The sequence below is a fragment of the Oratosquilla oratoria genome, chromosome 30 (assembly GCF_046742065.1).
Source record: "Oratosquilla oratoria isolate Oo_2021 chromosome 30, ASM4674206v1, whole genome shotgun sequence".
Lineage (NCBI taxonomy): Eukaryota > Metazoa > Arthropoda > Malacostraca > Stomatopoda > Squillidae > Oratosquilla > Oratosquilla oratoria.
This window is the reverse complement of record NC_134806.1, coordinates 39,159,815-39,175,379: the sequence shown is the minus strand read 5'-3', so window position 1 is coordinate 39,175,379 and position 15,565 is coordinate 39,159,815. Positions and strand designations below refer to the sequence as shown.

Sequence of the window (15,565 nt, the reverse complement as noted above, 5' to 3'; positions counted from 1 at the left end):
AGTCTTCACTAGTCCCTTCGACCCCAGCAGTAAACATTCATTGACTACTTGGTTATTCATCGACCCACTTTCGACCCCCTGGCTATTCATCGACCCTTGGATAATTAATCCCATCGATCCCTGGGGGTTGATATCGACCCTTTTGAGAACCCCTGACTTAAACTGTTTACTGGGAAGGTTACTTCCGTAGCTGGGCTCCACGATGGGGATGGGGGTGGGGTTGAGGCTTGCCTCGGCTGACGGTCGAGGGTCTGCCGTGGCCACTGTTCGAACCCTCTGAGTAATGGGCCCCGACCGCTGTTCACCTCAGGACCTGAGGTGACTTGGGTATCACTCTGTGTGTGTGTGATACATCAGCTTCCTCTGGGTATCTTCACTGCAGTGGCATACCGTGGACATCGTATTCTGCGTTCATGGATGAACAGTTCCCGACCACCGTCAAGGTTAACGTCCGAGCGAGTACCAGCTCCGGAAACCACGGATAATAAAGACGTAGCAAGAGTGCTTGTGACTGACTGCGAGCAGGTAGATGGGAAATGGGGAAGAGGTTACCGTATTCATTCGATTCGTGAAATGGTATGAAAGAGGTCTTTGTTCAGCACTGGACTCGGAATGGCTGATTGACCCATTGGTTGATGTGCATTTATGTTTGTACATACACATATATAGTCTATTTTAGGCAGATTTTCCCATGAAGAAAATTGTCTAACCCAGCCCAACCCAAAACATCAGTTGCAGCGGATCCGTCCACCATAAAACCAAAATCCAAAAGGAAAAAGTGGGTAGGGGGCAGAAGAAGACTAGTTACTTCCACTGACTCTGTTTAATGAGTTTAGTGAATTAGTTAATGGGAAAATAACAATAGATCTCTCTCGAGTTTCACTGACTGGAAACCCGGAGCCCCACAACGGCTGGCATTTGTCCCCGGGTCCCTCTTGTCTCTGGGAAGAAACCTTAGACAGTTGTCTTTGTTGTATTCGTGTGAGACCGTTTCAGTGTCACCGGCTCAAGTGGTAGGAGAGGTCGCCGGATGTCAGCTCTCCTTTTGTGAACAGATAGATAAAAGATAGATAGCTCTTGGGCTAGTTCCTGGACCGAATGCTAGACAGCATCCCCCCCACCCCCGTTGCTGTCATTTCTGACGCCCATCTCGCAAGACCACCTCATGAGCGAGTGTGTGGGTAAGGTGGGGTAACAAAGTTTGACAAGAGAAGCGGAAATAGGACGGTCAGTCACAGTAAGAAATTTACCTGCGTCTGTCTTGTTATTACCAATAAAGGAATTCCTGCCGGGTTGAGTCTTTTCCCATTGCGATGGGAACATAACTGATTACCTGGAAGTCCAGTGTTTCGCCGCTGGAAAACTGCGCACCGTCAACTGGCTGCTCTGCCATGGAAAGCACGTGTCTGCCTCAATTATTTACGACACTGACTCAGTCCTGTAGCCACCGGGGGTGGGGGTGGGGGGTGTCCTTGTGCCCCAAAAATTTCAGTAGCCCCTTCAGATTCTCAAGCTCATATATTTGTATTTTCCACTAATTTTTCTTGTACACTGATTGTCAGAATAAAACTGCAAGTTAGTTTGTAGTTCGGTGCAAACTAATGGGTTTCGAGAATATTCTTTGCTGCAAACATATGTCCTTAATTTATTATTTTGCAACTTGGCACCACCTGCACGTGCTTGTACTGCATGACCCGTGCACTGTTGGCCAGATGGTCCAGTAGTGGTGTCACAACACTGCTGTGTTATGACACACACACAAAAAAAAAAAAAAACATAGAGACTGAACAACTTCACACCAGGCTTAATGACCCCCTTATGGGTCAATAGCCTAAGAAAAAAAAAAGAAAAAAAGCTGTGTTACTGTTTCCGTCAGTGCTATACAAGACTAGTCATTTTTATTACGTTCAGCCACCCCACCCCCACACCAAATATGCAGGAAGTCCCCACCCCCAAGTCATAAGTTTTGGCTACGGGCCTGCACTGACGACTGACATTTTTCTCTCCCACAAAGGAGGAGCGCCGCATTGCCGAAGTCACGATCGATGTCCAAGACTACCCCGACGACCACGAGACATCTGGTTCCTTTTCCACCTCCCCGTAGGCCACCTGCCGCCAACCAGCTGCCACTGCATCGCAAGCTAGGAGGTTTGGAGGGACACTTCAAACTCCTTGTTGCTGAGTCAAGTTTGCCCTGCACTCTAGCTATGGGAAGCAGCGGCGTCCCATCGGACCATAAACAGGTGAGACCTCTCACCCCTCCCATATATATATATATATATATATGAATATATATACATATATATATATACATATATGTATATATATATATATATATATACATATATGTATGTATGTATATATATATATATATACACACACACACACACACACACACACATATATATATATATATATATATATATATATACACACACACACACACACACACACATATATATATACATATATATATATATATACATATATATATATGCATATATATGTATATATAAAATATATGTATATATATATAAATATATATGTATATATAATATTTATATATATATACATCTGTATATGCATATATATAGATATAGATATGTATATATATATATATATATATATATATATATATATAATCAGCTCAGGCATCCTGAGTCCACTGATGAACAAAGGCTTCTTTCATAGCATTCCATGATTCCCACGACCGCGTCAACCTCTGCCACGTCACCCCTGAAAACTTCTCTATCTCGTCTCTCCACCTTCTGTCTGGTCTTCCTCTTCCACGCTAACCCTCTCGCGGCGTCCATTCAGTAACACACTTGCTCCATCGCTCATCAGTCTATCGCGCTAACTTACCTCCCCAATTCGACTTCCTCCCTTTTACCGCCTCCACACTATCTTTCACTCTATTCTACTCTCTCACTCAACTTGATCTCTTTTGGTCTCTCAACGTTATTCCCATAATTGATTTCACCATTCTTCTCTGTGTACTCCTTAGTTTTGTTTTCATCGTCCTCGTCAGTTTCCAAGTCGCACACCCATATTGCTGTCAAAATGCATTGATAACTTTACGTTTCAAACATGAAGGTAGAAAGCCTCTCAGGATTTTATTGTACTTACTAAACACTTTCCAACCAATTGTAATACGTCTTTTATTTCATTATCCTAATCTTTGGTCACTTTTACTATCTGGCCTAAATAATTATACTCTTCAGCTTCTTTAAGACTCACCATCGATTATAATCGCTTTATTCTGAACTTTCGTGTTGAACATTAATTTGAGTGTACTCTTATTAATTTTTAAACCTACTTTGAGACTTTCCTTGTTCAAATCACTCAGTATATCTTGCAAGTCTTCTGCTCTTTCTGAAATAAGAATAATGTCATCCGCAAAACTTAGGTGGTTAAAATATTCCCCATTAATCTTCAAACCTTTCTCCTCCCAAATCAACCCACCGAAAAGCTTTTCTAAACAAGCTGTAAAAATTTGGGTGAAATTGTATCGCCTTGCCGTACTCGTTTTCCGATATAGATATAATTTATATCTTTATGTAGTCGAATTACAGCTGTACCTTACGCATGAATCTTTTCTAGAACCCTTACAATTTGTTCGTTTGCACTCTGCTTGCGTTAAGAGTTTAGTATTGCTATTTGTTCTACCGAATCTAAGGCCTTTTCGTAATCTACTAAACAGAAAGGTATATCGTATTCTGTCGTCTTCTCGATTAGTTGGTTCATCGCCTGCATATGGTCTAGAGTCGAATATCCGCTTCTAAAGCCTGCTTGTTCTCTCGGTTGGTTTCCATCTAAAACTTGACTTAGTCTGTTTGTAAGGATTTTGGAGAATACTTATTTACATTCCATAGCAAGCTAATCGGTCGATAGTTACTAAGGTCGTTCTGGTCTCTCTCTCTCTTTTTTTTTTTTTTATAAAGCAAAATTACTATAGCATTGTGCCAGGATTCAGGAACGCTTTCTTGACGTAAGCACTGGGTATACAACTGACCCAACTTAATATGAACTTCTTTCCCTGCGTCTTTCTAAAGATGTATCGATATACCATCTTCTCCAGGTGCTTTTCCTCGTTTCATATTTTTAGAGCAAATTATACTTCTTTGTAATTTCACGACTAACGTCTACAGATGAATTTACTGACTGAACTACGGTCTTCGACGAGGAAAGCTCTTGATAAAATTCTTCTACTCTTTTTACCATTCTATCTCTGCATTTAATGATCTCTCCATTTCTATCCTTCAAACATATCATTTGCTGTCTTCCTAAAGCATGTCTGCGTTTGGTCCCTTTAATATTTTTACCTTTCCGAATATTTTCCTCTATTTCATCCATGTTTCTCTTTCTTTTCTCTGACCTCTGCCTTTTATTGAAAAGTTTGTTTAGTTCTACTCTTTCTATTTCGTATCTCCTGCTTTTAATCTGCATAGTCTGTTACCGTCTGTGAGCCCTTTTCACCACTCTGTTATCGTCTCTATATGCCGTCTTTCTTTCGTGTTTTTACTTTCTACTTTCCTTTCACCATTGTCTCTGATACGTATGATAGTCACTCACAATTTAGGAAGGCCCTGTGCTTCCCATCATCCGACTTAGTCAAATTCCACTTAGTATTATCTCGTTTGTAGGAGAGGGGGAATTAAACGGAGCTTAATTTTTCTTTTCTTCCCGAATATTACTACACTTGTGTCTTAAAGTTACACCGAGGAACTCCCATCGGGGATCCTCAATTTGGGTCCTACGTCAGTTCTGCTATGACGTCATGATTTCTTTACTCCAATGATCTTTGATTTTAAGTTTAAGAATCTTCCCTAAGGGCTTGATCTTACAATCGTGAACCAATTGAATTTTCTCTTCCAACTTTTCTCCAATCAAAACAGCTGTTACAAACCCGCATGCAATACTGCTTACTCATGCAATCTCGAATTCACCACTGCACACTGACATAGTTTATATATTGTTACATCAGCACAGAAAATGAACATTATACAACAATGAAATCGGGTCCCCGGCGACTGTTTGTAAACATTAGGCGGAGAGCGAGCTTATGCAATTCTTGCGAACTATTGTTTACCAAACTCCCAACTCATAAGAATTTAATTCTCGCCATCTACCCCTCTACCTCATTTGTCTACCTATATCTACAAGCCTCTTATATAGTCCTTCTTTTAATTAGGTTATTAGTAGCTCTGGAGTATTCGTTTTCACTTATACTTTTGCAGTGGTGGGCGTTGCGATAAGTAAAGCGATAATATCGCTTTAACCGAAAAAATTATCGCTTATATTTATCGCTTTCAAATTTCCCGCGATAAATCCAGCGATAAAGTAGAAGACGAAAAACCGTTACGGCGGGAGGTTACAGGCTCATTGTTACGCGGCAAACAGATATGGTGTTTTAAGTGTAAAAAAAAGAGGTTTTTAAATGGATAAGTAGCAAAAATTGAGTATTTTTGTATTTATCGCAGGATTTATCGCTTATCGCTTTAAGGTATCTTGGAAATTTATCGCTTTATCGTTATAGGACTAATTTATCGCTTTACATTATCGCTTTATCGTTATAGGACTAATTTATCGCTTTACATTATCGCTTTATTGCAAAATTTATCGCTGCCCACCACTGTACTTTTGTACTTCCTACCTTCTCTGCCGATGCCATAATGATATTGAGTTCACATTCATACCTTCGACGGTGTCCTCGATAATTCTTAGAGCTTCGAATCTTTTTTCAATTCCTAACTGAAATTCCTTCTTGTTATCCTTAACCTTTGCAAGCCTTATTTTCTTTTTTAAAATTAGTTTATTTTTCTCGGCTCTGAAGTTGAACTTAGCTTTGCAATCTACTATTCTATGGTCACTATCTACGTTGACTTATTTATGACCATAACATTGCTGACGCTCTTGCTCTCATCTCCTGATATGAAATCTGCTTCGTTCTTTGTTGTTCCATTTGGACTTCTCCAGGCCCATTTACGACCTACACGCTCTCGGAAGAGTGTTCATTGTTCTCATTTTGTAATTCCCTGCAAAATTGACTAACATCTTGCCTTTGTCTTTTGTTTCACCTACTACATAGTTTCGAACGCACGACTTATCTCCCATCCTCTTCCCCACTTTAGCACTAAAGTCGCCTATTACCAACGTGTACTCATTTTTTTTCTTTATCCTTTGCCTGACTTAGATCATCATAGAACTAAATTTCATCGTCTGAACTCTGTGAAGTTGGTGCATAAACCTGAACTATTTTTAGAGTGTACCTTTTACACAGCCTAATCACAATCCAAGCTACACTGCCTGATAAACTACTGAATTTGACTACGTTGCCAGCAACCTCTCGGTTTATCAAGAATCCTACTCCACTTGCTCTTTCTTTTCCTTACCTCTATCGTAGAACAAGTGGTGACTATCTTGTAACTGTATCAGTTTTCCTTCCGCTCTTCGGACTTCGGTCAGTCCCACGATGTCCCACTTGATGTTGTCAAGTTATTCCATTAAACTCTCCAGCATGTGGTCTTCTGAGAGGGTCCTTACGTTGTAACTATAGGTCTTAATTTTCTTCATGTTACAACCTCAACTAACACCACAGTCGGACGAAAGGAAGAGTTGAGTAAGCGAAAGTAAATATTTCGATTGCTAACTGCAACCCTCTTCAGTAGTACGGTTCTTCATGTTATTTAATGTCCAAGACTTGGATCTGCTTGAACAGTGCTTACTAACATTCGGTGGCACACTACCCGTAGTGCGGTTGGACCTTTAGGAGCCGATGATCCAACAGAAACCCCCTGTTATCTTTTGGTTGTGCAATTCATTTTTGCTATGAAGGAATTATGACAGTAATCTCACGTCCCTGCCAACTGATTTCTGGTGAGACATTTCTTTGATAGAGAGGACTTATTAAAGTGGGACAGAGGAAAAACAAGAGGACATGCAATGAAACTCAAAAAGGATAACTACAGAAGAGACCTGAAAAAGAACAGCTTCCCACACAGAGTGATAGATTTATGGAACAAATTGGATGAAGAAATAGTGTGTGCAAACACAATACAAGAATTTAAGAACAAACTTGATCTTGCGAGACACAAAAACAGGTCACCACGAGCATAGCTCCCTTTCCCGTATAATATATATATATATATATATATATATATATTTATATATATATGTGTGTGTGTTTCTATATATATATATATATATATATATATTTTTGTGTGTGTGTGTGTGTGTGTGTGTGTGTGTGTGTGTGTGTGTGTGTGTGTAACGTAAGTGGGAATAGGAAACACAGGGTTCTTAGTCTGAATTTATTCCTGACTAGTTTCGATGATGTGCTTTTTCATAAGAATGAAGAAGCACATCTACGAATCTAGTCAGGAATAAACTCAGACTAAGCCTCCTGTGTTTCTTATTCCCAGTGGGCCAAGTACCAAGCACTCCACTAATTGTCATCGAACCTTTTGACTGGGCTCCATCCACTATTACTCTCTTCTTTCTATCACTTAGGAATTCATGGAGCCAAGTTCCAGCTTTCCAGCGATGCCCATATTTTTCAATTTGTGTATCAGCACCCCGCGGTCCACCTCATCAAATGCTTAACGAAGTCTAGGTAGACCACATCAATATTTCTTCCACTGCTTATATTGTCTATAATGTTGTCGTAGTGGTTTAGGTGTTGGGAAAGGCATGCCCGTCCTTTCCGAAACCCACGCTGACCCGGTTTGACCTGCACCGTCCTCTAAATAAAGTTCACTAGGTTCTTCCTAACTACTGTCTTGAACACTTTTGTGAGGTGAGAGAAACGGGTCTATAATTAGCTGGAAGGCCTCGTGATGCACCTTTAAAGATGGGGGTGATTAGTCCATCTTTCAATTTTTTTTTTTTTTTTTTTTTTTTTTGTATGACAGCCTTGTCTAGTGATTCTCTCCAGAGTAGATAGATTGGAGTAGCTAATGTATGTTTACACTTCTTTAAAAAACATTGTTGGTGTGTCGTCTGGCCTCCTTGATGAGTTAGTTTTTATTATATCTGTGGTTTCCACTATATCGTTATGCCTGAACCCAATATAGTATCTGCATTTATACCATTAACTTCGATGAATTCTCTGGGCTCACCATTGATTTTTCTGTTATTTGTTCACTGTACAAACTTTTGTATATTTTTTCTAACATGTTTGCAATTTTTTTTCTGAGTCCTCATCTAGGTTTCCATTTGTTGCCCCAAAGGTCCAATTTTTACACGAGACTTAAGTTTCTTTTTGGGCAAATGCGTAGAAGTATTTTGTGTTGTTCTTTATGGCCGTTATTGTTTTATCTTCTTCATGCTATCTCTTTTTTTCGTGTGATTCTTTCAATTTCGTTTCTATTTCTTTCAATTCAGTCTCAGAGTTCTCTCTTCCACTATCAGTATGTGATATTGGTACTTTTGACATTTTCCTTAATATTTTTGTTCTAACTCTCATAATTTTTCGGTAACAGGGTATTTCATTTCCGCTGTTTAATTCTCTTTTACCTGGAATATGTTTCTTGCATAGATTTTCGCACTTGTTCATGAAAGACACTAGCATTTCCTCAACAGTTTCGTAATCACTCATTGTAGCCCAGTTAACCCTATCTAATTACCCATTGAGTGACAACCAGATTGCTCTCTCACTGAAATATATATATATATATATATATATATATATATGTATATATATGTATATATAAGTATATGTATATATATATATATATATATCTATATATGTATATATATATATATATATGTATATATATATACATACATATATATATATATATATATATATATATATATATGTATATATGGTAAAAAAAATACAGCGACTTCTGTATTTATGATCTTATTGATACTCTACTTTGCGAACTGCAGATTTATGCGTAGAGTTGAGCACAGTAATACTACTGCCAAAAAGCATAGTAAAATACAGTGAACGCTCCACTGTGCAAAGTAGAGTACCAACGAGAAGATCATAAATACAGAAGTCGCTGTATTTTTTAACCAAATATGCTTACAGGAGAACCTGCTGCCTAAATATTCAAATGCTAGAGAACTCTTCACGGTCATTGTTTTGTGGTCGGTAAAATGTCGCTATTACTGTATTATGTTCACCTCTGGCGCATTAATAACGAGAAGTTCGTTTGTATCATCCGAGGAAGAACACAATACTCGTGCACTACACCACCATGAGTTCTCTCTCTTCTGTTTGTGCAGTACAGGGTGTAATTTTCAAATTTAATTCCTCGTCTGTTATCTCTTCACTTATGTGGGATTCTGTTAGACTTGGGAATAGATAATAATTTTCCTTAGATAGTTCCCCTAGGTATTTCACTTTTGTCTGTACATTGCGCATAAGTATTTTCTCAAGCACTGAGCCGGTCAGGCTTGTGCTGGCCATTGTTGTTGTGGGTGGTGCTGATAGTCGGGTCGGGACACTGCGGTCATCGCTTGATGAACATATTGTTCTTTTTTTTTTTACTTGTTCCACTGGCTGCTGGGGTGCCAATGTTTTGATTCTGCTTAATTTGCAGAATTTGTCCCATTTGAACTTGGAGGGCGTAGATTTACTGCTGGGTGCCTTCTAAAAAGTTTCTGATTGGTCGTTTATACTGTTAACACTTTTATCTCCGTCTCTTAATTTTTTCGCTGCCCTTCGGTTTCCCCATTGTGTTTTACCCAAACTTGTTTTTACAGTCCCTTTAATTAAGGTGGGTTTAAGTGCCCTTTTCCTTACTACCTTTTCCAGACTCCTAACACAGTTTGGGGTGGTAACGTACGCACTTTCTCCCCTAGCGTACAACCTCTTTCTATGCCAAGGAAATGCTTGATCAATTTAGGGCATGCCTTTGGGTGATCATATCTACATCCACTAACTTGTTTACGGAATCTGCAACAGTTTCTCTTATAAAATTCACATATCATTTTCTAGGCCAACTCATTCACTCCCTTCGCTTCTTTATTTTTGCCCTGTTCCGGAACATGATTTTGGTAATGCCCTGTCTGTGTATCAGCTACACCGTTTGGGTGGTCGTACATACAGTCCTTACCAGTGATCCTATTTCGGCATCATCCCGTCATGTAGTAATGGCATATGGTCATTCTTTTGTTTGTTCACTATCTCTGCTGCCTCCGACACAGGATCTTGATAATGCCCTGTTTGCGCATCTGCTACAATATTTGGCATCCTACCGTTGCATGGCTTGTCTTTTAAGGTGCACATTTTCGCGCCCGCGCCATAATGCGCCTAAATTCGAAATGAGGAGCTCTAAAAAACGCGCACCTACGAAATATCGAAGTTCAAATTTCGCGCGCCTCAGTGACGGTGTTTACCACAGAATGAAGGGCTTATTATAGGAGACAGGTAGGTCTCCTGTAATATTCACATGTTAAAAAAAAAAAAAGACATCTCTGTCTAGTGTGTCGTGATTCAATTCCAACAGTATGAAAAAATGCTCGCCAGCATTTTTTATTTTATTTTATTTTTATTTATTCATTTATTTCATCATCATTATTATCATTATTATTGTTATTATTATTATTATTATTATTATTATTATTATTATTATTATTATTATTATTATTATTATTTTTATTTTTATCTTTTTTTTTTTAGGACAAGGATTGCATTGCTTATGTTGTCCGGTCTTGTGATGCTTCCAATGCTGTTCTATGTGTTTTGTATATTTTGTGTAATTTGAAATGCATCCACTTCCTCCTCTGAAGGCTGTGCGGTGTTGTCATTATTATTGTTCTGTGTATTATGTAAACTATGGGATGCATCTTGAGGTTGTCCTTGAGTAATGTATCTTGGTGATATTCGGCGTGGTCTGTTATGTATTCGGTGTGACCTATGTACGCCACTGGTTATTGCCTCAGTAAATTTTGACGATTCATGGACTTCTTTGTTTCTGTTGACCATTTAGGGTCTTTATGGTTGATTAAGACTGCAGATTTCACATGTACATATGCGGGTCATTTTGGCAAAACATGATAGTTGGTAAAAAGGCAGGTCACTGCGCATATAATGTTTGTAATCTGTACACTGTGTCGTGTACCTAATTTCTCTGTCCTCACCACATTTGCCACATTTAGGAACTCCATTCCTGATTATATCTTGTTTTGTAGTATCTGCCACTTGTAGAACTTGATTATTAAGATCTTATAAATAATCCAAGAGTGTATCTAATCATTGCAAACACTCCGCTGTGGTTTATATTCACGTCAGCGGTTTCCGACCTGTGTTCATAACGTTTACTATATTCTTATTATATGCTTATTACGCTCGCTTCGTATCAACGGGGCTCGCCCAACGCGTTCACTTACAGCGGGCAGTGATATCAGCGAGTTTAAAATCAGGAAAAGTAAATGGAATAGAAAAGTAAGAAGAAGGGGAGGAAGAGTAGGGAGGAGGAGGAAGGGAGGAGTAGGAGGAGGGGAAGAGGAGGAGGCTTGGAAGAGGGAATAGTAGGGAGGAGGGAAGGAGGAGGAGGAGGAGGCTTAGATGGGGAAAGATAAGAATGAGGAGGCTTGGATAAAGGGATAATAAGGAGGAGGGAGGGAGGAAGAGGAGGTTTGGGAAATACGGTGAAGCCTCAGTCGTCCATAGCCGTTTACTCTCGTCGGAAGCGGAGGTGGTTGCTTGGATTATGACCGTCCTGGCACCCTTGTTCGTGTTATAAACAGTCTAATGCCCGTGCTAGTGCTACCAATCCGGGCATTTGAATTACACTTTTTATTTTTATTTATTTATTTTTATAGTCACTATCGGTATAGCTAGTTACTGTAACTGTGATAGATGCAGAGATGAATCATTCATAGATCATATAGTTAACTTTTCCCTCCGCGTTGAAAAACTCGAAGAACACGAGAACCACATGCACGCACGTTTGCACTCAACAAGTTTCAAGGTTTCTAATATATATGTGCACACCCACACACACACACACACACACACACACACACACACACACACACACACACACACACACACACACACACACACACACACACACACACACACACACACACACACACACACACACACACACACACACACACACACACACACACACACACACACACACACACACACGACTCATGGCGTAGTGGTAGAGCTCCTAGCTGCCACTACGGCGGTCCGGGTTCGAATCTCGCGAAGGGCTGAAATATTATCAGTATGGCTGCGCTGCGGGTCGTTACTCCAACTCTCGTAGGCGGGGAGTTGGGTGTGTGTGTGTGCTTGTAAGGTCAGCATTACCCATAGATCGGTCATATATGAGCTCTGAGCTCTCTTCCGGGAGGGAAGTAACTGTCGATGACGAATCCAACACGTGATCCAAGACCATGGTGAATCACACACACACACACACACACTATGGCGCGGTGGTTAGAGTTCCGGGCCGTCACTACGGCAGTCCGAGTTCGAATCCCGCCCAAGGCTGAAATAATTTCAGTATAGCTGCGCTGCGAGTCGTTGCTCCAAATCTTGTGGGTGGGGAGTTAGGCGTTGTGTGTACGTATAAAGGTCATAGCATTACCCATAAATGAGCTCTGAGCTCTCTTCCGGGAGGGAAAAAGCTGTCGATCGCGAGTTCAACACGTGACCCAAGACCATGGTGAATCACACACACACACACACACACACACACACACACACACACACACACACACACACACACACACACACACACACACACACACACACATATATATATATATATATATACATATATATATATATATATATGTATATATATATATATATATATATCATTGCAACCAATCCTTAATAGTTACAAAGGCGAAGCAAATAAAATCTTCGTTCAAATGCCATAACACTTTCCGTGGCAAGATCGATGGTTAGCGGACGGGACTCGTGATCGAGGTCCCGGGATCGAAGTTCCGCGACTGCAGGATTTGATTACTTGAAAGACATCGCTGCAAATAGTGAATTATTCCGTTATGTACACACACACACACACACACACACACACAAATAGATATTTAGTCGTTATTTATCAAACGCCGTGATTTCAAACAATCGCACTAGTGCTACTAACTGTAGGGATTCTCTGGCTGCTTTTTCGTAAACGTAGGTGTCTGCAGACCATACGATGCCGGATGTGCATCGAAAACTGTATCTGTGTCAGCAGTGATCCTTACAGCACCCCCGCCCCTACACCACGCCACGCCCGACGCTGAGTACAGTAGTCTACTTTCTTCCAGGTAACTGTACTCGTCTCACTTCTGCGGCCGCACATCTGCTCTGACACATTTGCCTTGTGCTCCCCTTGCTTTCTAGATGCAAAGCTATTATCCATAACTCTCGACCTGCGCAATGTCTATGGATGTTAGGAGCACTCCAGATGTTTGTTGGGTACAAAGTCTCCCAACTCTTGGTTGAGACTTTCGATGAGAAATCCCCATAGCGTTCTGGGTGTTGGCGCCGTAGGTCACGCCAGCGAAGGCGGGCGTGCACCCGCAAACCGTCGTGAGGGTGGTGGCGGCAGTGGCTGTCCTTCCAGCGAGACGGACGCCAGGAGAAATCAATCGCCTCCCTGCTGCCTGTCTTCAAAACCCGCCAGAACTCCTCCCCTCCATTTAGAGGTGAAACCCGAAGGGCTGGCACTCGGTCTCTGGTGCGAACTCAAGATCTCTCTCTCCTCTTCGACTGTATTTCCACCACTTTTTAAAATGAGAGCTGATAACCAGCGACTGCTCATCTGCAACTATAATCCGGGTCACCCGAGGATTAGCACAGCAGACCACAGTTTTGTCAGAATAGTCCACTTTATGACAAAAGCAGAGAAATTGGTACAGTTGTAGCCCATGGTATCTACCAAAATTTTATGCTAGGTACACAGTATACCATAGTAACTGGTCGCCATCTTGAATTTTATGTTGGCCTCTCTTAAGATCTGAGATTTGCAATATCTTCGATTAAAAGCCCCATAAAAGCATGGTCTTAGTATTCCGACACACATTTCAGTACAGTGGAATGTATTTTTCAATTAAAAGCAAAATATATGACATAAAATTATAATAAGCATGCATTATACCAGAATTAGCTATATCCAAATAGAATCCACTTCTGAAAATAAACATAAAAAATACATGACTAAACAATAACATTCATTGATAATACTAGAATTGGTTATATTTCAGTACACAATTTTGTCAGAATAGTGCAATTTTTTGCAAAAGCAAGAAAACTAGCATTTATATATATCCCATGGTATACCTGTACATTTATTTTGGCTAAGTACCAACTGCCATCACAATGAAAACTGTCTGGTATCTTGAAATTTAAGGTACTAACTTTTGTAATCAGAACCTTACAATATTTTTCCTCAGACTTGTCACCAAGGTGATAGTGATAGGTATCTAGCTTGTCTCTAACGTACATACCACTGACAATACGTACGCAAAGTTTCATGCCTTTGTTAATAATTGCATTATTGTCGCTCTTAACCGCTGTACTGGATGGAGGATCTCCGTGTAAATGAAGGGGCTGGCCCTGCTGTAGATGAACTGTGCCTTGCTGCATTGTTCCTGATCCGAGCAGTGAACGGGAGATAGGCATGACCTTTCATCCACGAGGAGCTGAGATGAGAGGGAAACAATGAGTGGTGGATGGGAGTGGAATGGGTAGGGGGGGGCGTGCATGCCTTGGTTGGCCATCTTTCTTGTAAGGGGGAAAAGGACCTTGCTATTTAGATTGGTAATTTTATTATTATTGTTGTTTATGTTAGTTGTTACCATAAACAGTGATGTTATTGTTGTTATTATCGTTACTATTATTTCTATCGTTATTTTGGTGTTTATTGAGCATCATTATCATTGACACTATTAAGTGTATGTGCCATTTTCAGTTTTGGGTACCTGTCGTGGTGGCCGGCCCCTTCGCGCAGCAGCATCAGTGGGGTGGTGTTCAGGGGAGTCGCCGCCGCCCGCCGGGGCAAGCCGGCGGGTCCGCAGCCTCGCAAGCCGCCGCCCTACTTCTGCTGCACTGCGGCGGTGGCGACAACACAACATCCTTCCGCCGTGATGTCATGAACCTCGAGACTACACCAGGTTAGGTTAAAAAAAACAACTAAATTGAATATAAACAAACGGATAAACATAATAGTGTAATGATAATATAATAATGATAATAGTAATAATAATAATAATAATAATAATAATAATGTTGATAAAGTTGATAATGTTGATAATAATATTAATGATACTAATACTACTTTTTTATATAAATGGCAAAATACGACCTCCATCCTCGCGGAATTGTGGTGGCAGCAGCAGGATCTGTCTCCCACAGACAGTTCATTGGCCCCTCTCCCGCCAAGGCCTGTGGTCGACGACCCTTTTATTTATCTATTTTTTTTTATATTACTATTATTGCTGCTGCTGCTACTACTACTACTACTACTACTACTACTACTACTACTACTACTGCTGCTGCTGCTGCTGCTGCTACTGCTACTAACTACTACTACTACTACTACTACTACTACTACTGCTGCTACTACTACTACTACTGCTACTACTA

The 15,565-nt window shown here is 40.4% G+C and overlaps 1 protein-coding gene across 2 annotated transcripts in view; it reads left to right on the top strand.

Moving 5' to 3' along the window:
• Window positions 1-15,565, top strand: part of LOC143041089 (uncharacterized) — a 70,750-nt gene that overhangs the window by 27,902 nt on the left and 27,283 nt on the right. For both annotated transcript variants that reach the window (XM_076212782.1, XM_076212781.1), the window contains exons 3-4: window positions 2,015-2,243; window positions 14,892-15,093. In XM_076212782.1, the coding sequence (XP_076068897.1) occupies window positions 2,015-2,243; window positions 14,892-15,093 (431 nt within the window). The remainder of the gene's footprint in view (window positions 1-2,014; window positions 2,244-14,891; window positions 15,094-15,565) is intronic.